The following is a 23191-nucleotide window of genomic DNA, read 5'->3' on the forward strand; positions in this document are numbered from 1 at the left end:
AAGCCCAAGTACTGTGTAGTCCCCCTCAAAACACACTTCCTTAATTGCTGAATTTAACCAACTCTAGCTGTACTCAACTGACAGGTTAAAATTTTTAAAGTAAAAATTAGATAGCCCCTAACTAAAGAAGGCTGAGTGCCAAAGAATTGGTGCTTTCGAATTGTGGTGCTGGAGAAGACTTGAGAGTCCCGTGGACAACAAGGAGATCAAATCAGTTAATCCTAAAGGAAATCAACCCTGAATATTCATTGGAAGGACTGAGGCTATAGCTGAAACTCCAATACTTTGGCCACCTGATGTGAAGAATTGACTCTTTGGAGGAGAAGGCGGCAACAGAGGATGAGATAGTTGGATGGCACCACCAACTCAATGGACATGAGTTTGAGTAAACTCCGCGGAGATGGTGAAGGACAGAGAAGCCTGGTGTGCTGCAGTCCATGGGGTCGCAAACAGTTGGACACGACTTAACGACTGAACAACAAAAACAATTAAAACAATAAGAGGATTCTTTTATAAGCTAGGATTAGTAATACATGTAGAATTTTATTGACCCACTCACAATTTTTTTTCTGGAGACAAGATATTTCATAGTTCTTTCACTAAGAAACATTCCCAACTAAAGCCTAACATTAAAGAGAGAAGAATACACAGACTCTATGTGTACAGCTTGGTGAAATATCACCAACATGAAATCTCTCATGTAATCATTCAGACAGAAAGCTTTCCCAGTGCTCTGAAGCCCCCTTATTCCCTTCCCAATAGCTCCTCCTTAGGTGAGTTTTACCTATTTTTGAATTTTTTTTGGCTATGCCAGGTGGCTTGTGGGATCTTAGTTCCCTGACCAGAGACTGAACCTAGTCGCTCAGCAGTGGCAGTGCAGAGTCTTAGCCACTTTATGCGATTCATCCAAGTGGTTGCAAGTAGCCATAGTTCTTTCATTTTCACTGCTGAATACCATTCCACTGGATGAATACAGCAAGTCCCCTATGTAAAAATGTAAGTCCAATTTGTTCTAAAGTCCACAGTTAGCCTAGGTACCCAAGTAACACAATCGGCTATGCAGTACTATACTATAATATGTTTATAATGCTTTCACACAAGTAATACATAAAAAACAAACACAAAAAATAAAGACAACATTTTAAATCTGACAGTATCTTGATAAGTACAGTAGTAGAGTACGACAGCCGGCATATAGGGGCTGGCATCAAGTGAACAGGCAAGAAGAGTAACTGACCGGAGGAGGGGTGGGAAATGGTAGAGCTGAAGGACTGTCAGCAATAGGAGATGGAGGGCAAGCTGTAATTTTACTCATGACTGACATCGATGGCGCAGTATCTGGTTCCTTGCTGGATTTAGTTCTATCTACCTTCTTGCTTCCAGACATCCTGGGCTTGAAATAAAGATCCAGTACTCCAATGTGCTGTACAGTACTGTACAGTAAAGTACACAAAAGCAGAATCTCTTGTAGAGGAGGCACACATGTGACAATGGACACCAGATGCGTGAACTAACTTACATGACTGGACATGCAAATGAATGTTCGCCTCTTTGCAAGTTTGCAACTTGAAGGTTCGGATGTAGGAGACACTGTATGTCACACTAAAAAAACTCATTCTTCTGTTGTGAACCTTTGAGTTCTTTCCATTTGGGGGAGGTGTTACAAATAACACCACCATAAGCATTTTTGTATGCCTCTTGGTGTAAAATTTCAGGTATAGCAGATAATTCCAAATAGATTCTTGAAGTGGTTGTATGAACGTACAACCTTGTCAGCCTTCTGAGGGTTCCTACCCTAACTTTTTGTCCTTAGTTTTGATATTTGTTATAAGGTTGGGTGCTCATGGGAAGCATAACTCCTGTCCTAGTGCAGGTTTTATCTCTTCCACCCACAGTGACTCAACTGTTTTCCTGGACTCTAGTCACTGTGACCTACTCCCTGGCTGCAAGTGTTGGCCCTCTATCTGGAACTGTTTTCTGGAGTATGCTGTAAATGGAAACAATTAATAACCTATCTAGGGCACCAGTGTGATGACCTTAGGTGTGAGTAACCAGTGTAAAATCACCTTTGTATTGTTGTTGATTCAGTGGTCTGAAAACAGCAACATCAGATTAAGCCATTCAGAAGGTAGAAGTTCATTAAGCCTGGACACCGTGTTGTAGTCACAATACAAATGAATGCTGAGGTCTTCCTAATGTTTCTGTGGTTATCACAGCGTTTGGATCGACATTCTAAAGGTGCCAGGGCTTCTGTAATGCACCATTCTAGAAGCTAGTGTTAATTGAACCAACAAAGGTGCCGAAAACTTCTGTCCCACTTCTTTTAAGTAGGTCAAATTCTTTTATGAAAGTTCCTTATAAATCCCAATAATCTTATTTCAGAAATTCTTCTAAACTATACTTACTTTTCACTTTATTAAGAGAAAAGCTGTAAGAGATGCTTATTTACCTTGGATAATCCTGGGTGCCAGGGACAATTCCAGAAGTACATTTACAAAATGAAATACATTAATCACTTTAGCTCATCTCAGAAAAGTTTGGTGAGAGTGGAGATGGTATGAGAAAGAAAAGAGAATGATGTTCTTTTTGCGAGGTTTTATGTGTATACACAATTTCTCATCCTGCTAATGTTAAGGAGGAACTGAACAAGCAAGTTAAACATGTAGCCTGAAAGAGAATGTCCCCTCCCAGCTTCCCATGTCTTAAATGGTAAAGAAGAGAAGGTAACATAATCCTTAATAAACAGAAGGTAAACAGAGGCTTAATCTCCATGGTATTTTCAGCACCCAAAGTTTCTTTGATCACAAAATCTATTCTCAACCTCTTGGTTGCCTTTTCTAATTACATGAATGGTCAATTATAATTTGCCATTTTCTAGCAGAGCACCAACATTCTTAATTGGACTTTCCAAGTGGCGCCAGTGGTAAGAGATGCGGGTTTGATCCCTGGCTGGGGAAGATGCCCTGGAGGAGGGCATGGCAACCCACTTTGGTATTTTTGCCTGGAAAATCCCATGGACAGAGGAGCCTGGTGGGCTCCGGTCCATAGGGTCACAAAGAGTCAGACAAGACTGAAGAGACTTAACATGCATGCATGCACATTCTTAACTACATTTTTTGGCACATGGAGTCATATGAAGGATGGTATTGTCATCATCAAGTGTCTGGTGATGGTAAAAAAAAAAACCACAAAAAAATCCCCCAGCAACCTAAAAGTGAGGCTTTCATGCTCAAATCTGCTGACACTATCTTCTTACCATTTGTTTTCAGAGGCATCATTTGACTTAATTGATCTATATATCTGGCATAACCCTGGCAATTATTTCAAGAAATGGTAGAAATCTCCTGCTGCTGCTGCTGCTGCTAAGTCGTTTCAGTCCTGTCCGACTCTTTGCGACCCCATAGATGGAATCTCCTAGTACACGGGGACAAAAGAGAGAGTGGGGTTAATAAGGAGGAGGAATGGGAGTAACTCTTGCACATTTCACAGGCGTTAAGTGAATACACATGTAACTGAAAGGTTTAAAGAGTGGATCGTCTCACTGTGCAAGAAGAAAGCAGTTTCCTGCCCCCTCATAGCCTCTGCACAGCCTGGAAAACTTCTATGCGGGAATATGGAGACCTCTCCTCAATTATCATCCTGCCTCCTTGAGGCTACCTCTGGCTGCTCTTTTGCTGCGGAAAAGAAGAAAAAAAAAAAATAGAGTAAAAAAAAATCTTATTTGACTGGAATAGTTTGAGGTGAAACTTATTTACATTCGAATGGTAAAATATATTTGGCATTTGTTTGCTCTTAGTGAGAGTTAGAACATAAAGAAGGCTGAGTGCTGAAAAATTGATGCTTTCAAACTATGGTGTTGGAAAAGACTCTGGAGAGTCCATTGGACAGCAAGGAAATCAAACCAGTTAATCTTAAGGGAAATCAACCCTGAAGGGGTTGGAAGGACTGTCATTGGAAGGACTGACGCTGAAGCTGAAGCTCCAATACTTTGGCCACCTGATGTTTAAAGCTGACTCATTGGAAAAGACCCTGGGAAAGACTGAGGGCAGGAGGAAAAGGGGGCAACAGAGGATGAGATGGTTGGATGGCATCACTGATTCAATGGACATGAGTTTGGGCAAACTCTGGCAGATGGTGAAGGACAGGAAAGCCTGGTGTGCTGCCATCCATGGGGTCACAAAGAGTTGGACGCAACTTGGTGAACGAACAACAAATTGCTCTTGGTGAGTATTTAAAGCTGCCTACTGTTTTTTTTCCCCCATAAGATGCAACTGTGGATTCTTTGGAGAATCCATCTCCACCTCTTATCACTGAGAATTTCTTACTTGCAGTTTTCTTGACTCAGAGAACTCTTCCATTTCTGCTTGGAATGTCCCCTTCAGCAAGCTCTCTTGCAGGGTAGACAGGTTGAACAACAATAATAAGGATTTGCCCAGGTGGTGGGATCTGAGAACAGCTAATGGCATGTATTTTAATTTTCAACCATTGTGTTTAACCCTTATAAACAGATGATAAATGATTAAAGGACACAACTCGGAGTTTTTTTGTTCTTTTTTGTCAATGTAGATTTCCTTTTAGGTTGTCAAAGAAATGCTTTGTGAAATTAATATGTATATCCTTGAAAATTTGATTTACGCTGTTCTCATTTTTCGGATGAGGAAATAGAAATCTAAGTTTACACAGTTATTCTGTAGCAGGACAAAAGAGTTTAGAACTAGGGTTTCCTACATTTTTAGGACACTGTTCTTTCAACTGTACCATTATGCCATTAGGGTGGATAATTAATAAAAGTATTGTTTTATGAGTGATGTCTATTCCTGTGCCTGTCATATCTTAAGATATTGCTGCATAGAGTTAAGAAGGAGATGAAAGTTGCTCTAACTCAATTCTTAAACAGTCCTTTTAAGATAAGCTTATCCAATTGAGGGAAGGTAAAAGAGAAATGAGACCACAGTAATTACGACATTTTAAAAAACGTTTCTCTAAGAAACCATAAAGGCCTTGTTATGGTTTAAATAGTGAGCAAATCATGTGTGTGTGTGTGTGTGTGTTTATGTGATGCATATTGTCATTTCGATACATGGCTCTCCTAAGGAATAAGGGTGAAGGCTAAACAACTGCATAATTAATTTTAGTGCTGTTTCCCAAAGCTATTTAAAATCCACACGTGAGTATTGCTCTAATCATCAATTATTAACTATTATTATCATAGGCCAAATATGAATTGATAGAAATAATTTAGGCTAATCCTCTTCTCATTTTTCACTTTAATATTTCTCCCTATAAAGTGTTTCTAATACTTAAATAATCTCTGAATATATCCGATATTCTTCATAAACCTGTAATTTGGGATTCTGTTATTGCTTACTTACTCTGGAAAAACTGCATTCTGAAGCAATAGTTGCAATTGGATTATGAAATACTCTGATTATGTTGAGTAGAGTGGAAATGATTCTTTTTCTGAATATTTTGTAATAGCCACGTTAAACAAGATTTTAGTTATTATTATGTGATCCTGTTTAGCCTCTGCTTGCATGCTAAGTCGCTTTAGGCATGTCTGACTCTTTGCAACCCCATGGACTGTAGCCCACCAGGCTCCTCTGTCCATGGGATTCTCCAGGCATGAACGCTGAAGTGGGTTGCCATGCCCTCCTCCAGGGGATCTTCCAGACCCAGGGATTGTACCCACATCTCTTATGTCTCCTGCATTGGCAGGAGGGTTCTTTACCGCTAGCACCACCTGGGAAGCCCTTCCTAGCCTCTTGCTTATTCTAAATTTAAAATGTAATTAGAATTACTATTTTTTTCACTATTCCTTTTTCTGTAATTAATACTTCTCTCTCTCCATGTATATATATAAAGATAGAGTATATATATATACATGCACCCACATATACATATATGTACACACACATTTATATACACATACACATAATGTATATTTTATACAATTTTATCTATAGTTCTCTCTTTATCCAAAGTACCTTATATACAATGTATTTGGATTTCTAAGCAACTGTTTGTGTTAAGTATCATCATCAAATACATACAGACCTTATAGGCCTACCATGAGAAAATCAGTGAGCATTCTGTTATTCCAAAGGGTCAAACTAAGACCAACAGCTAGAAATCACTGAAAGAATATTTCAGTACATAGTGACATTGGCTTGCTCCCAGTTAAATGCACAAAGGACTTATTGGTGGGGAAGCAATGTCTCCGTCCCTAAAAGGATTTAAGTGAGAGGTTGAATTTATTTGTACTAAGAGAAATCTAAATGGGCTTACATTGAAGTAGAAGACATCTATAATTCGTCCCAACTCTAAAATTTTAAGATCCTCCTTTAGTTCTGATTTCAAATCATACACTCCCATTCAGAAATGAGACTATCTGACTTTCAGGGATTTACTAATAACATGTTGGCCTAACTGACAGCTAATGGGACTGCGATCAGGTTTGACTAGAAATTACTGCCAAAATGTGCAAATAAAAATTCAGTGACTTGGGTGTGGGAACCAGCGATCAAGTTTAACTTCTGAATATGCAAAAATGACTTCAATTTCCTCAGGGTAGAGCCCTTCAGGGTTGGGGTTGAGAAAGTCAGTGTGTGAAAGAAATGGAGCCCTGCTCTACAAAATGTGGGGCCGCTGCCACTAGCTCGGAAAGATGAAAGTGAATGGGAACCTGTTGCTACATTCTTCACAAGGTTCGTGTATACTGGCAAGTGATAAATAAAAGGTTTACTGAAGGTTTTTTTATGATTTATGAAGCGATTTTTATCTTGTTTCCAGTTATGACTCATATACCTGTGTGTGGGAGCTCAGTTGCTCTGTCGTGTCCAGCTCTTTGTGACTACATGGACTGGCCTGCCAGGCTCCTCTGTCCATGGGATTCTCCAGGCCAGAATACTGGAGTGGGTAGCCATTTCCTCCTCCAGGGGATCTTCCCAACCCAGCAACTGAACTTGTATCTCCTGCATCTCTTGTGTCGGCAGGCGGATTCTTTACCGCTGAGCCACCTAAGAAGCCCAATTTACATCCCTACTTGCTTTCAAAATGAGATATTAGAAAGTTACGATTTTCTGTTCCTAATGGAGCCCAACTTCTGTTTCTGTAAATATATCTCAGAAATGATTATGTCAAGTATAATGCAAAAATAAAATAAAATGGAAAGATATACAATATAATGGGGGGGGAACCCTGTTTTTTTCATATAGTAAGTGGCATAAAATAACTTTCATGTAGTAAGTAACATTCAAAGGGACGCCAGTAAGTGACATTCATTTCTGTTTCCAGAAGCTGGTCCTACTCTAGAAGAGCAGACAAGAAAGGAAGTTAGGATCTATTTTAGTTTAAGGAGCCTGTCTGTTGCAAGACTGGTTTGGGTCTGTGACTTCTCAGAGGATTTGTTATGATAGTTTTATGTGTTTTCCTCGACTGACTAGAGTTTTTATTACTTTGTATGATATACTGATAATATAGCTGCAGAAGTAATAATATTTTGTATTGTATGATAAATACAATCAAACTTGTCATAACAGAGTCATATTCTTCTTCCAGGAACCAGTTATAATTTCTACTGAAAGACAAAGGTATCAGAGGTGTGTGGGAAAATTATTAAGCTTTGCTTCTGAGTTTCTTCTTTCCAAAGAGGATGTCATTGACACAGTAAGGGGAACACAGCAGGATTTTCTGGTCCTTACCCAGCCTGACTGGGGTGGTGGAGAATCCCTGTTGTGACTTGCACACTGGCAGATTTTATTATGAAAGTTGAGTATCTCACAATGTTAGGGACAGCCAAATGTCAGTTTATTCCCAGGTTCATGGCGATGAACTAACTTTGAAACACAGGGTGATTGGAGTCATGATGTGGGTTGCTTCATGCTCTCTAACCCAGGATTTTGTAGTCAAGATCTTTCTGATCTTAGTGAATGTTACCTCAGGTGGTTCTGTGGCATTTGGCACATTAGTTTTCAACAGGATATATCATTCAGTACACTCACCTCATTCCTGTCAAAGAGATGACATGTTCAAACAAACAATCAAAAATCTAGAGTCAAAAGTAATTAGGACAATATATGCAGTCACCACCCCGCCCCACCCCCATAACCCCCCACCCAGAAGACTGTGGTATCTTCTTGAAAAGTTCAATTAATGTCACAAAGATAAAATGAATCTATGTGATGTTTTCAGAGGCATTTAAAACTTGAGAAGTTTCAGAGCTAAGAGAGAAATGTTTTAATAAATGTTGATAAAATGAAAAAATTGCATAAATGCAAGTTCCTTGGTTGATATAAACTTAGATGACAAACTCCTTGAAAACAAGGACTGCATCCTATTCCACATAATTGTTAGGCAGTATAAAAATGCAAGCTGACTTGAATCAAAGGAGTCTGTCACGTGTGGATAGCTGTGTTTGTCTTTCATTTGTGGGCAAGCAGAGCAGTGCACACATGACGTATTTGTGTAAGGTCATGTGAGTAGGGAAAGACTGACTATGCCTCACAGCCTTTCTCCTCTGCCGTAAAAAAATCTTCAGGTTTTACATTAGATGGTTATTAGAGTCCCATGGTAATGTCATACTTGAAATTTAGTCTTTAGAGCTGCCTGGTAGGCAAGAATTGCATTTTACAACTCTTCATCCAATATCATTCAATTTGAGCTACCTTGAGTGACAGTACTGTTTATAATTACAACAGGACAACAGCCATCGCTCAGACTTGTCCTACGGCTATCTGAGACATATAGGCAATACATCTTGCACTGTCAAAAACAGTGTTTAGTTCTGCTAATCTACCAGGGCAGAAGAGCCATTAGGAGCCTCAACTTTGTACTGAGGGTTTAATAAAGTATTTTGAATCTACAAGATGATGACAAGATCTGAGATTTGTGGCACAAATATTCTTTATCCACCTTCTAAAATAGATCCAAACCGAGATCATGGTTGACCTCAATGGGTAACATCCACTCAGCTCCCAGTTCTTGTAGGAAATCACAGCATCTAGCCAACCCACAAAACAGGATGTGGTTCATTGGAAATGCAAACTGGCTTCTCATTATTAACAGTCATTCATTGTTGTAAAAGAAGGCATTCAGGAACAAAAGAGGCAAGACAACATGGGGATAACACTTAGAGGAATAAAACAAACATTTCAGTACATGCTGCTGAATTTATATCTTTAGTCAGTGCTGAAGTGGGCAGGTGAACAAAAAATGTCTGCGGTGTTCACAGGTAGATGAAGGGAAGTACTTATCCTGCCTCTTGGCTCCTTAAGGTAGGGCACAGAATCCCGCGATGTTGTTTTTGCAGTGCTGGGCATGCCTCTAAGGGATGATGGGGTAGGTCTCCCACCACCAAGTTCAGGGGCTCAGAGAGAATCCAGGAAGCACCTTCAGTTGGATTATGTAGGTTATTAAATTCTGATGGCTCTTCTTACAAGATAATTCAGGCAAAAGGAAGCAATGGGTCTGACCCATCAGGGTAAAAAGCTCAGGGCAAGTTATTTTGTATGTTGGATTTGAAAAATCATTAATTCCAGTAAAAAGTATCAATAAAGAGAAATGGTCAAATGGTGTTAAAATCTGGAGAGAAAAACACTCAATCGTAGAATAGCATATGGAAGGTGGGACTGAAAAACGGGATAGTGATAATCTGCCAGAAAAGAATTTGGCCACTTCCCTGGTAGTTCAGCTGGTAAAGAATCCGCCTGCAATGCAGGAGACCCCGGTTTGATTCATGGGTTGGGAAGATCTTCTGGAGAAGGGATATGCTACCCACTCCAGTATTCTGGAGCTTCCCTGGTGACTCAGATGGTTAAGAATCCACCTGCAATGCAGGAGATCTGGGTTTGATCCCTGGGTTGGGAAGATCCTCTGGAGGAGGGCATGGCAACCCACTCTAGTATTCTTGACTGGAGAATCCCCATGGACAGAGGAGCCTGGCAGGCCACAATCCATGGGGTCACAAAGAGTCAGACATGACTGAGCAACTAAGCACAGCACATAGCACAGTGGAAAAATATTATTTGGAGGTTTTTGTTCTTTGCAAGTATAAGAGGGCAAAACTGTCTTTTATAAATTTGTCTGTGTGTATGTGGCCGGCCAGATCTGGCCTTTGTGCATAATATAATGTATGTTAGAAGTGGCAATATGCTTAGAGGTGGGGTTGCCAGGATAGTTGTCTTGAGGTTGTATTGCCTGGTGAAGTTAGTGTTTTTCTGATAATTTTGTGTTTATTGGGAAGCTCTGCAAGCATTCTGTTGCCCCACTTCAAGATGCCCCTTTGAGTGTTATGCCTTTAGACACCTCGAATGCTGCCCACATGAGGCATGAGAGGGTTAGCCAAACTACATATTTCTACAATCTGTTGCTGTGAGCTAATAATGAAATCAATGCCCAATAACACATAATTCTGGAGAGCAGGAAGACCTCTGTAAGTAAGGGAAATGGATTTGTCTCACACTGAGATGAGCCACTATGACCTCTGCCTTGTTTTGAAACTAATAATCTTTTATTATTGTGACACTTGCAATGTCTCGTTTTCCCTCTAGCTATCCTCTAGTCCAGTTAATTTAGCAAGCACAGAGTTACCATGAATTATTTAGCAACTGGACAGTTGTAATGGTTAGTTACAGCAGTCACATTGTGTAAGAATCAAATTGCTTTAAGTAAAAAGACAAAGTTCATAAAATCACTCCATTCTTAGAAGTACTTTAATAAGAAATAATCTTATCATCTAAAACAAAATAGAACAACCTTCCATTGAAGGATGCTGGTCATTGCCAGTTCCTTGTTGCAGCTGGATCCACTGAAGGATTAAGAACCTTAAGTGTGCCTTAAGTACTGTGGCTCCCTGACTTTTTCTCATCTGGAAAATTCTGCTGCTACAGCCCTCAGACAAGACGCAGCTCCATGCTCTATCTACTATTAGCATATACTTTTGGAACTGATTTCGAATGGGATTTCTTATGGAATATCTGGTTTTAAGCTGAGTATTCAAAGCACATCTAGAGCAAGACATGCCAGAAAGGGTCAGGGTCAGAAAACTGGCTATAAGATTTAACGAAGAGATTAAAACTATTATTCATCTCCCTTCCCCATGTGAAGCTTCCTATCATGCTTTCCAGTGAACAGAGAGAAATATAGCTTGGCATCTGGTCCCATCACTTAACGGCAAATAGAAGGGGAAAAAGTGGAAACAGTGGCACATTTTACTTTCTTGGGTTCTAAAATCACTGTGGACAGTGACTGCAGTCATGAAATTAAAAGACGCTTGCTTCTTGGAAGAAAAGCTATGATGAAACTAGACAGCACTCTATTAAAAAGCAGAGACATCACTTTGCTGATAAAAGTCCATATAGTTGAAACTATGGTTTTTCCAGTAGTCATGTACGGATGTGAGAGTTGGAACATAAAGAAGGCTGAATGTCAAAGAATTGATGCTTTTGAATTGTGGTGCTGTGGTGGCTCAGATGGTAAAGAATTAGCCTGCAAAGTAGGAGACTTGGGTTCAGTCCCAGGGTTGGGAAGATCCCCTGGAGGAGGGCATGGCAACCCACTCCAGTATTCTTGCCTGGAGAATCCCCATGAACAGAGGAGCCTGGCAGGCTGCAGTCCATGGGGTTGCAAAGAGTCAGACATGACTGAGCGATTAAGCCTGCGGCTATCACCACTGGAGAAGACTCTAGAGAGTCCCTTGGAATGCAAGGAGAACAAACCAGTCAATCCTAAAGCAAATCAGCCCTGAACTGGAAGGACTGATGATGAAGCTGAGACTCCAATACTTTGGCCACCTGATGTTAAGAACTGACTCATTTGAAAAGACCCTAATGCTGGGAAAGATTGAAGGCAGGAGGAGAAGGGGACAACAGAGGATGAGATGGTTGGATGGCATCATCAACTCAATGGACATGAGTCTGAGAAAACTCTGGGAGACAGTATAGGACAGGGAAGCATGGCATGTTGCAGTCCATGGGGTTGCAAAGAGCTGGACATGACTTGGTGACTGGACAACAACAGAATAAGAAAAAAGTCAAAATGTTGAGTGGGATAACTTTGGGAGTGAGTTTGTTTGATTTCCCATTTTTCCTATATATTTTTATGGGGATATGGTCAGAAAATACACATGCACTGAAGTGAAAGTCAGCCACGTGTGGCAAAGCCTTAGGCAAATTTGTGCTCACTTTACAGCCTTGCTACTCAAGGCAAGGTCCCTAGACTCCAGTATTGGCATCACCTAGGAGTTTCTTAGAAATGTGTGGTGTTTTTTTTTTTTGAAATGTGTGGTCTTATGTCCTATTCTGGAACTGCTATATCAGAATCTGTACTGTAAGAAGATCCCTGAGTGATCTGCACACTAAAATTTGAAAAGTAACATTTGGTAGAGATCATTTGGCTTTTTCTCCTCCTTTTTGGATTAATCTGGGAATACACTTCGAGAAGACTCAATGGTTTGAACATGGATTGCTTTCTGTAATCTGTAGTGATTCATTTAATGTGGTGCTCTCTTTTTCAACCAGCTGTGCGCTTCTAGGTCACCAATGCTTGCTGTCTTAGGAGATGTTTACACATTATAACTAACTCTGTGGGAGGCACATTCATCTATACAAACTGAAACTGGGAACTTGTCTTTAAGCAAAATTATATGATATGCATCAAAGGTATCATGTGATTGTGGAAGTTGACAAGTTATTACCCAAGAAAAGCTGCAAGAAATACTTCATTTTACCACTAGGTGGAAATAGAGTAATTTTGAGTATTTTCTTCAGGGCTATCTACTGCAAGACTACTTCATAAACTGAAAGAGATCTAAGAAATCAATTAGTCTAATCCTTACCTCCTTAATTCCATAGATGAGAGAACTGAGGTTCAAAGATATTAAAGAAAACTTCATCTGTCTTATAATTGGTTGTCTTGTAGAGCCACTGGGTGAAGAGATGCTAGAGTAATTCAGGATTCTTCAGCCATTTTCACCTACAAGAATAAATACTATTTTATTATCCTCTAGCATGATGGAACACATGATGTGACACCTGTATTGATGGTCTCTGTGCTGCCCCTAAAACTGATGACCAGCAGGGCTCCTTCTGCTTTTAAAGACAGGCTGCAGCAAAGTTATTGGCACTTCTTCCCTGTGTGTGCTAAGTCGTTTCAGTCCTGTCGTACTCTGTGTGACGCTACGGACTGGAGCCCACCAGGAAACTCTGTTTATGGGATTCTCCAGGTGAGAATACTAGAATGGGTTGTCATGCCCTCTTCCAGGAAATCTTCCTGACCCAGGGATTGAACCCATGTCTCTTATGTCTCCTGCATTGGCAGGTGGGTTCTTTACCACTAGTGCCACCTGGGAAGCCCTGTATCCTAATGTAATTAATCTCAACCAAGTGATAATTCTCTTCCCTTTGTTCAATGAAGAGATACTCAACCATTCTGTGGGCTGAAAAAAAAATGCGCAAACCAAAAGTTGAGAACTATATTTTATTTGGTGAACTTTCTAAGAACTTAAGCCAGGGGTTCAGCCTCTCAGCTCTGAGGACTGCTCTGCAGAAATAAGGAAGAAAGGATATATAGCTTTTGCTGAAAACAACAACAAAACAAACAAAAAACCCTAAGTAGTCAAATATCAAAAGATAACTGCTAAACACAAAAATGGACATCTCACGACAATGATTTTAGTGTTTTTCCTTGTGTGGGAAGACGCAAGAGTCTGGGCTCATTGAAATTATTTTTTGATATGCATCTTAACTACCTAGGGCCAGGATGCTGTTTTTCCTCCATCCTGAATCCCTTCAGGGCGCACATCAGGACCACTGCTATATCATGTTGCTGGCCACAGCAACATGCTTTGTTTACTGAAATGGCAGGTGATGGTCTCTGTCCACAGTTCCATAAAGTCATACTAGACTTTAATCAGATTTGTTTTCATAGCATTTTTCATTTTTACATTTATATTGGGTTCAAGTTAAGTAGCCTAGAACAGAATTTAGTTTGAAGGTTAAGGAAATACTTAATGTTTTTCAGAATTTGTAATCCATTACTGGGCTTCCTTGGTGACTCAGCAGTAAAGAGTTCGTCTGCAATGCAGGAGATCCAGGTTCAGTCCCTGGGTCAGGAAGATCCCCTGGAGGAGGAAATGGCAACCCACCCCAGTATTCTTGCTGGGAAAATCTCATAGACAGAAGAGTCTGGAGGGCTATGGTCCATGGGGTTGCAAAGGGTCAGACACAACTAAAGCATCTGAGCACAAGGCACACAGTCCATTACTATAACTCTTAAGAAAGGAAGGGAATCTGAATTTAGGGCTTGAGGGACCTTAGAAATAACCTGGCTTCAATCTCTCTGCATGTCTGTAATACAGTTGAGAGGCATCAGAGAACAAGGGATTAAGTGCATTGCTCTGAGTCGCAGAGCCATCAACATGCCCTTTGGCTCTGTCCCATGGGAGACACTAACAGGTATTTTGACCTGTATCTTTGTTTTGTCGATGTGTTTTAACCACAGAAGGATTATTCCCATTTGTTGACCGAAAAAAATGCACAAGCTAAAGGTTGAATGTGTGTGTGCTCAATGGCTCAGTCGTGTCCGACTCTTTGAGATCCCATAGACTATAGGCAAAATTGAGAAGTATGTTTTATTCGGTGGATTCCTGAGGACTTAAGCCTGGAAGATGACCTCTCTGATAGCTCTGAGGAACTGTTGCAAGAGGTAAGGGAAGAGCCAGGATATATAGGAGTTTTTGCAACTAAAACCAGATAGTCAGAACATCAAAAGACTACTGTTAAAGAAAACCAGGTATCTGCACTTGATTTCAGTGTTTCGCTTTCTTCTGTATGGGAAGAGGCAAGAATCTGCACATACTTGTGTAGTTTCTCAGTCTGACCTTTGTGACCCCAGGGACTGTAGCCTGCCAGGCAAGAATATTGGAGTGGGCTGCCATCCCTCCTCCGGGGGATCTTCCCGACTAAGGACTGCACCCACAACTCCTTCACTGGCATGCGGATTCTTTACCACTGAGCCACCAGGAAAGTTGCAAGAATCTGGGCTCATGGAGATCACTCCTTTGATATGAACCTTACCTATCTAGGGCCAGGATTCTGCTTTTCTCTGACCCTGAATCCCCTCAGGGTGCAGAGTCAGGGCGGTGTTTAGGCTGAGGCCTGCAACATCCTTTGTTTACTGACTTGGCAGGCCACATTTTTTCACCCACACACTCATCACATCAAAGAATGTGTTTAAAAGTTAAATTTTGGATAATGCCTCTGGTATAAAAATGATTTCTTGAGTACTTAAGTATTTAGTATCAAGGTGTCATTTTCCTTTTGATATTTCTATTGCATGGTTGATTATGATAATCTAAAAACTAGTATTCCAGTACCAAGTCCTGGCTATTATTACCATATTCTATACAAAAATGGGCAAACATGTTGACCTAGCACATGAAGAAGGCAAGTCCAAGCACACAGGAGCTGCTTCTCTGGGAGGCAGGGGCAGTGACCACGCTAAGTGTCTGGAAGACAGCACTTGCTCTGCTGGACAAATGATGTGCTCAGCTGCCCTCAGAACAGGAACATTTTCTGGGAGCAGTTGAGCCTCAAGTACGGGACATGCCAGTCCTTAGTGACACAACTATGTGACCTGAGTCTCTCAGCATTAAAACGCTGCCAGTAGGGAAACTGAGGTAACCCTAGGATTAGGGCAAGAATACACTGCAGGTGAGTAAATGTCCTGAGGTATTCCGGGAAATGACAAGCTCAGATTTCAGTTTGTTGGGGAAGGTGCAAGAAGAACTAGTGTCTTGGAACAATTCGGGGGACTGTATGTAGCCTCTACTCTTAATCCCATGAAGAGGAGGGTGAGCTTGAGGCAGCCAGGTGTGGTCCTATTTCACAAAGTCTAGATGAGAGGAACCTGGACAGGAATTCTGGTTCTTCCACTCTGCAAACTTTCCCTGCCTCATTTCTCTTTCAGAAAATTGGGATAACACCCTTGAGTAAAAATCCTGTGGGCATCAGCATTAACAGATATAAAGGGGCCAGGAAGTACAGCATGTAGCAAGGAGGCATTCCATCTCCACCAAGGTGGCTACCCTCTGTGTGTGGCAATTTCCACATCTCACTCCAACTCACTCCCACAGCAACCCAGGAGCACAAAGATCCTGTGACAGGCACACTTTGAAAAGTAGAACGTTCTACTTACAAATAAATACAGGGTAGTATTAAGATTAAAGGAGAAGAGGAGAACCACTGGAGTCTAAAGACTTGGGAGCCTGAGGAGAAATTGTTCAGGGCTCCGCTCGGCTGAAAATGTAAATAATAAAACATACTTGAATGAGAACATTTAATAGCAATGGCAGTCACTTAAACTGATAACCTTCTACAGAGTCAGAGTTTGGAAACCGAACTGCCTGGGACATCTCCCCGCACCCAAGACCTTCTGATTAAGATAGCCTAACTCAACTCAGGTTAGATACCCTCCGAGACCCCAGCTGGGCCGGGAGTGGCGTGAGGGTGGGAACAGGTTATTTCAGGAGGGTGTGGGATGCGGGTTTGTCCCTCAACCTCTCGCCCCAGCAGTGATTAAAGAGGCGAAGAAGTTTACCGATCAGTCAATTAAGCCACTGATCAATTCCTGCAGTGGGAACCGAACGAAGGCTAATCGATTCTTCGGGGGTGTTACGAACGGGAGGAGGGCGGCAGCTTGGCATGGGATCAACTGGCCCGGGAGAGCCGGGCCGGGTCCGCCCGTAGCCCCTCTGGCTTCCTGGGCGTGCGGAGGCGCGGGCGGCCAGGGGCTGGCGTCCGTGGCGGCGTGGGGCGCGTCGGACTAGGACTAGTCCCAGCTTGCAGGAGGAGCCCGCGGAGCCCCAGCCGCTGCGGCAGGTGGAGCAATTCAGCTCTTTTGGACCCCAGGAACCAGGCCAGGGGGCGCGGAGGGCGGGTCAGGAGGACGAGGCGCGCTTCTCATTGGTCGCCGGGCGCCGCCCGCGCGCGCGCTCTGCCTTTATAAAGCCGCGCGCGTGGCCCGGCAACCGCACGCCTGATTCCCGGCGCTCGACCCTGCTCCGCTTGCCTGTCACGCCTGTCCGCTCGGACCCACCATGGCCACCGTTCAGCAGCTGGTAGGAAGATGGCGCTTAGTGGAGAGCAAAGGCTTTGACGAATACATGAAGGAAGTAGGTGAGGTTCCCCGCCATACGGCGCGGCAACGTGGCACGTGTGTGTGGCTGTCTGGCCGTAGGCCCCCTTCGGCGTGCTAGGCTGAAAGGCTGGGCGTGCGCGGCCGCCTACCCCCGACCCCATTATCCTCCACCTCCCACCCTCATCGCAGTTTAGCAGCGGAGAGAGCGCCTCCCGCCCGCTCCGGATTCCCGGGACCGTCGGCCTCTTGATCTGCCCCGCTCTCTGCCGCTTTCCCCGGGCCCACGCGACCACTGCTTCCCTGCCCTTTAGCGCGCTCACTCCTCTCCCACTCCAAGCTTCTTTTCTTTCGCCCCTTCCAGGCGGCCCTCTTAACTTTCCCGAATTTTCTTCTCCCACCACTAGTCCGCTCTTCTGCCATCGTCCTCCCTCGCACTCGCCCGGTCGTGGCCGCACCCACTTGCCCTGGCCCACCTTGCCGCATCTTTTGTTCCCAGGTGGCGCGCAGGGTCCCCTCCCTCTTCTACACCGGGACTCGGTTTCCCGCTGAAATCCGGGCTACCGCTTCAGCTTCCATTGCGCTCTTGGCTGCATCTCCCCCACCCTCAGAGCCCCCGCCCGCCTTCGCCGCGTGCGGCGGGCCATTTTGGGTTGGCCGGGCTCCCCCGGTGGAGCATCAGGGCATCTTCTCTCCACGCCCGGGAGCGGGGCTCAGAGGCGTGGCGCTGGCGACAGTGACCTGTTGGCACTGCTCGACTGGGCGCTGCGGTGGCCGGGTGGCGTGTGGGAGGAGCGCGGTGAGGTCGAGTGTACCCGGGGTAGCGGTGCCCTGCAGCCTTCTACGTCTAGAGGGTGGAGCGCAGAGAGGCTTCGCCGGGAACCGCAGTCAGAAACTGCCGGTCCTTCAGCTGCTTTCCAACTGCGTCCAAGATGGGCGTGGCCTTGCCCAAGACACTTGATTTTTTTTTAAAACTATTATTATTTTTAAAATTTTTACAGTGTTGATTTCTGCCGTACAGCAAGGGGAACTAGCCATGATTATGCATATATCCGCTCCCTTCCAAGCCTCCCTCCCTTCCCCCTATCCCATCCCTCCAGGTCATCACAGAGCACCTGACTGGCCTCCCAGTGCTACACAACTTCTCGCCACTCATCCATCTTGCAGCTGATAGTGTGTGCGTGTTGATGCTCCCTTCTGCATTCCTCCCACTCTCTCCTCCCTCACTGTGTCATTAAGTCCATTCTCTATATCTGCAGTTCTATTCCTTCCCTGCAGGTAGGTTCATCAGTATCATTTTTCTAGATTCCATTTATATGCCTTAATACCTGGCAACTCCACTACTGGGTATATGCCCTGAGCAAACCAAAATTGTAAAAGACACGTGTACCCCAATGTTCATACCATCACTCTTTAGAATAGCCAGGACATGGAGGCAATCTAGATGTCCATCCACAGATGAATATGGATAAAGAAGATGTGGTACATATATACAGTGGACTACTACTCAGCCAGAAAAAAGAACAAATTTGAGTCAGTTCTAGTGACCTAGATGAAACTAGAGCCTGTTCTACAGAGGGAGGCACTTGACTTCTTAAAAGCCTTCCAAGGGAGGATGTGTCTCTGTAGGAAGATTCAAGTTCTCTCGCTCAAAATGGTGTTGGATTTTCTGTTGTCTGTTTCATAAGCCGGTGACAATGATAGAGTGCTGATTGCGACATTGGGTAGATTGGCAAAGGTGAACTTTTGTCACAGGCCCCTAGGAAGTGAAGCATAGCAAAGATTCTGTCTGACACAACTGCTGGGGCTGTAGGGCTGTTTTAGAAGCTGCTGCTGCTAAGTCACTTCAGTCGTGTCCAACTCTGTGTGACCCCATAGACGGCAGCCCACCAGGCTCCCATCCCTGGGATTCTCCAGGCAAGAACACTGGAGTTGGCCGCCATTTCCTTCTCCAGTGCATGAAAGTGAAAAGTGAAAGTGAAGTCAGTCAGTCGTGTCCGACTCTTCCCCACCCCATGGACTGTAGCCTACCAGGCTCCTCCATCCATGGGATTTTCCAGGCAAGAATACTGGAGTGGGGTGCCATTGCCTTCTCCGTTTTAGAAGCTAGCCTCCCGCAAATAGTAACTTTCTATTACCAAATGTTAAATGAGTGAAGAAGTCATTACAAAGACCTAGACCCCAAAGTACCCTGAAGTACTTCAGAAACACACCTTCTAGCTGATGGCTGGTTAAGTCTGGCTCTGGTGAATCTTGAGTGTGTTATGATCCTGTGAATAAAACAAGGCAGTATTTTTTTTTTCCCCTCCGCTCTATGGCTTGATCAATGTGACTCTGGACGAAAAGCAACTAACTGCACTCACAAAGGAGAAATACTTATGTGTGTGTTCACCTGAGTGAGGACCACAGAAGGCAGTTTCTCTGCCCACTGAAACCGAACGTGTTTATCAGATGGCTTGTTTCCAGAGTTCTGGAGTCAGGAAGGTTGTCAAGGTACAATTCATTAGAGAGCAATCAAAGTGTGGAAAGAGCAGAGCCCTTTATTTGTCGAAAGTGAGAAAATAATGACTCAGCTAATGAAACAAAGCACCAGAGCCTAGCTGGAAAAGAGAAGGCTCCGCGGGGACATGTCAAGCCGGGCTGCGTGTTCACCATCAAGTCAGTTACTGTGCTTAGGCCGTGGTCGCCTCATCCATGAAACAGATTTGGCCTAGAACCAAGTTTCCTACTAAATGTTAATATTAGGGGGAAATACATAGATTATAAAATAAATGTATTAATAGAGTAATCTGAGTTACAGAGTTCTGAAATACTATTTGTGAGGGTAAGGTTTTTCCTGTTTGTTAGCATTATGATTGTGCGGTTAACTCTCAAAACTGCAATTTGAATATCTCAGGATTGATACCGATTTTGTGTAGTCTACTAATCAAATATTTATCAGGGACTTATGTGCTAGACTATGTGCTGGAGTCATATAATACAGTGGTTGGCAGAACTGAGGAAATTATAGAAGTCAGGATACCTTCCTTAAGTTTCTGAGGGCCAACATGGCATGGTGTCTTAAAGCTGAGATTTAGAGCTAGACTGCCTGCGTTGTTGGTTCTCAGCACCTCCCTTCTTAGCTGGATGGGCTTGAGTAAGTTACATCAATGCCTCACTTACTCATCTGTCAGATGGAGACTATCTACCTCTCACAAGGCCCTTGCCCGGCTTCCATGAACAGTATACGTCAGGTACTAGTGCTTGGTAAGCGCTGGATATGTGTATGTTCACAGTTGTTACTGATGACAGCTGCTGCTGCTGCTGCTAAGTTGCTTCAGTTGTGTCCGACTCTGTGTGACCCCATAGACGGCAGCCCACCAGGCTCCCCCGTCCCTGGGATTCTCCAGGCAAGAACACTGGAGTCGGTTGCCATTTCCTTCTCCAATGCATGAAAGTGAAAAGTGAAAGTGAAGTCACTCAGTCGTGTCCGACTCCCAGTGAGCCCACCAGGCTCCTCCGTCCATGGGATTTTCCAGGCAAGAGCACTGGAGTGGGGTGCCATTGCCTTCCCCATTGATGACTAAATAGTTGAAAATATGCATATCGTGGTGATTGCAATTGAATTACTGCTTTTATTATGTAAACGAGAACTTTGGTCTTCCAGGTGTCTAATATGGTATAACTTTCTACAGGAGTGGGGATGGCTCTTCGAAAAGTGGGTGCGATGGCCAAACCAGACTGTATCATCACTTCTGATGGCAAAAACCTCAGCATAAAAACTGAGAGCACTTTGAAAACAACACAGTTTTCCTGTAAACTGGGAGAGAAGTTCGAAGAGACCACAGCTGATGGCAGAAAGACTCAGGTTAATTATAATTTGTAATATCACAGAAGCTTGCAGAATGATTAACTCTATTAATAACATTCTTACTACTTCCAGGCCAGAACTTAATGAAAAAGTCTCAAGTTGTTTTATGAATTGAGTTTTGACAAATTAGTGAAAATACTGATTTCACAACTTAATCTGTTTTGTAAAAATAGTTTTAAGGGACATCTAGATTGAAAAGCACAAACTACATTATGAATGAAATTAGTATGGGTTAATGAGGTGAAGTAGACTCAGAAGGGAAAAGATAAAAAAATGTTGATTAAGGAGGTTATAAGTCACAGAAACTCTTTTTCATTGTGCTCTGGAAGATTAAAAAGGATACTTTATTTTGGCAGACTGTCTGCAACTTTACAGATGGCGCATTGGTTCAACATCAGGAATGGGATGGAAAGGAAAGCACAATAACAAGAAAACTGGAAGATGGGAAATTAGTGGTGGTAAGTGTCTGACATCTTATGTCTTATATGAATTCATAGTTCACATAAGTGTTCTAGATCACTGATCATGAACAGGAGAACTAGGTTGAAGGAAAAAAAAGTGCCAAGTAACAACATAAATACAAGAATACTTAATAACGAAAGAAAGCCCTTTGTGGAGCTAGAGAAGGTGATACAGCAGGAGCTGGGTCTAGTCCGTGTTCTGCTGCTCCGTCTACAGTGCAGGCACACCTCAGAGATACTGTAGGTTCGCTTCCAGACCACTACAATAAATGGAACATTGCAATAAAGTGAGTCACATAAATTTTCTGGTTTCTCAGTGCATATAAAAGTTATATTTACACTATTGTATTAAGTATGCAATAGCTTTCTGTCTGAAAAAACAATATACCTGCTTTAATTTTAAAAATACTTTTTGCTGAAAACAGCCTCCAGATTATAAGAGTAATATCACAGATCACTAATCACCACAACCAACATAATAATAATAATGAAAAATTTCGAAATATTGTGAAAGTTAACAAAATGTGACACAGAGACAGAAAGTGAGCAAATGCTGTTAGAAAAAGGGCTCCATAGACTTATTCAATGCAGGGTTGCCACAAACCTTCAGTTTGTAAAAAATGACTATATAATCTTGAGCATACATTTTTCTGTTTCTTTAAAATGAGGAATAGTATTTGCTAAAACTAAATAGTTTAGATATTGCAAATCGGTAGTTTTCAGTAAAGCGTATACACATCATAAATAAAATAACAGGTTCTAGCTTTTCAAACCCAGGAATCCTCAAGTGCATTTTCTCCATCTGTGAAGTAGATTTTCAATGTTTTGTAGGATTGTGATCCTAGCATTCAACTACCACCATTACTCTGTGATATAAGACTAACTTGCCTCTTTTTAATGACATTCTTTCTCCTAGGTATGCGTCATGAACAATGTTACCTGTACTCGGGTCTATGAAAAAGTAGAATAAAAACTCCATCATCATTTTGCACAGAAATTAGTTGCGAGGATGAACGAGCTCAGTTCAATGAGCAAATCTCCATACTGCTGGTTTTTTTTTTCATTATTGCGTTCAATTATCTTTATCACAAACAATTAAACTATTTCAAAGTGTTTCAAATTAGGGTCATCTCTTTGGTTAGTAAATAAATCTGTTTGTGCTACACCAGTGTTGCATGCTTTTTTAAACTTTATAGGAATTTAGCGATGAGTTTTAACATTAACAAATGGAATAAGTGGGATAGCCTTGAGGATACCATATTGAGATTATATTTTAGTAATTTATATATAGAACTACTTCTGTGGCTAATAAGCTACCAATCATTAATCTTGCCTTGTGTTTTTGAACTTTGTATCAACTCAAGGATCTTAAATTTGTGGCAGAGACTGTTCTCATTGAAAAACAGCTACATAAACCTTATAATTTAAATGTAATAATAAAGATTAAATCACCATCATTGGCTAGTAATCATACTTTCAATAGTGTGTTTATAACTACTGCTCGGGAATTCTGTAGCTCAAAATCCTTTTAATAAACTTTCTGAGGACCTACCAGGTGCCAGACTGTCTTCCAGAGGTTGAGTTATATCTGACCACAGGGACAAATCATTGCACTCACGGTGACAAACGCTCAGCTCTGAGAGCATACAATGTTCTCTTGTTTTATTAACAAAAGTAATTAAAAAAGTAATTCAACTCTGAAATACTTGTGTGTATATGTAAAGAATAACTGGAATTCTTGTGACTTCTG

At 42.4% G+C, this 23191-nt stretch overlaps 1 protein-coding gene and 1 long non-coding RNA gene across 2 annotated transcripts; one reads left to right on the top strand and one right to left on the bottom strand.

Annotated features, from left to right (window-relative positions):
* Positions 1–530: 530 nt before the first annotated feature.
* Positions 531–17818, bottom strand: LOC122679316. Its single transcript, XR_006336363.1, has 3 exons — positions 17607–17818; positions 12833–12969; positions 531–3674 (listed from the first exon to the last, which is right to left on the bottom strand). It is a non-coding gene; the product is annotated as an uncharacterized LOC122679316 (long non-coding RNA).
* Positions 16999–22898, top strand: FABP5 (fatty acid binding protein 5). The gene is made up of 4 exons (XM_043879910.1): positions 16999–17171; positions 20805–20977; positions 21337–21438; positions 22358–22898. Exons 1-4 carry the CDS (start codon positions 17093–17095, stop codon positions 22409–22411), a joined length of 408 nt encoding a protein of 135 aa, XP_043735845.1. The 5' UTR covers positions 16999–17092; the 3' UTR covers positions 22412–22898.
* Positions 22899–23191: the final 293 nt, after the last annotated feature.

The sequence above is a fragment of the Cervus elaphus genome, chromosome 21 (genome assembly GCF_910594005.1).
Source record: "Cervus elaphus chromosome 21, mCerEla1.1, whole genome shotgun sequence".
In the NCBI taxonomy this organism is placed as follows: Eukaryota; Metazoa; Chordata; class Mammalia; order Artiodactyla; family Cervidae; genus Cervus; species Cervus elaphus.

What these genes read in the sequence shown, in the direction of transcription:
- FABP5 (XM_043879910.1), top strand. Translation starts at nt 17,093, where the DNA reads ATGGCCACCGTTCAGCAGCTGGTAGGAAGATGGCGCTTAGTGGAGAGC. An exon ending in CGAATACATGAAGGAAGTAG is followed by an intron (nt 17,172 to 20,804) that starts GTGAGGTTCCCC and finishes AACTTTCTACAG; the next exon opens with GAGTGGGGATGGCTCTTCGA. An exon ending in AAGATGGGAAATTAGTGGTG is followed by an intron (nt 21,439 to 22,357) that starts GTAAGTGTCTGA and finishes TCTTTCTCCTAG; the next exon opens with GTATGCGTCATGAACAATGT.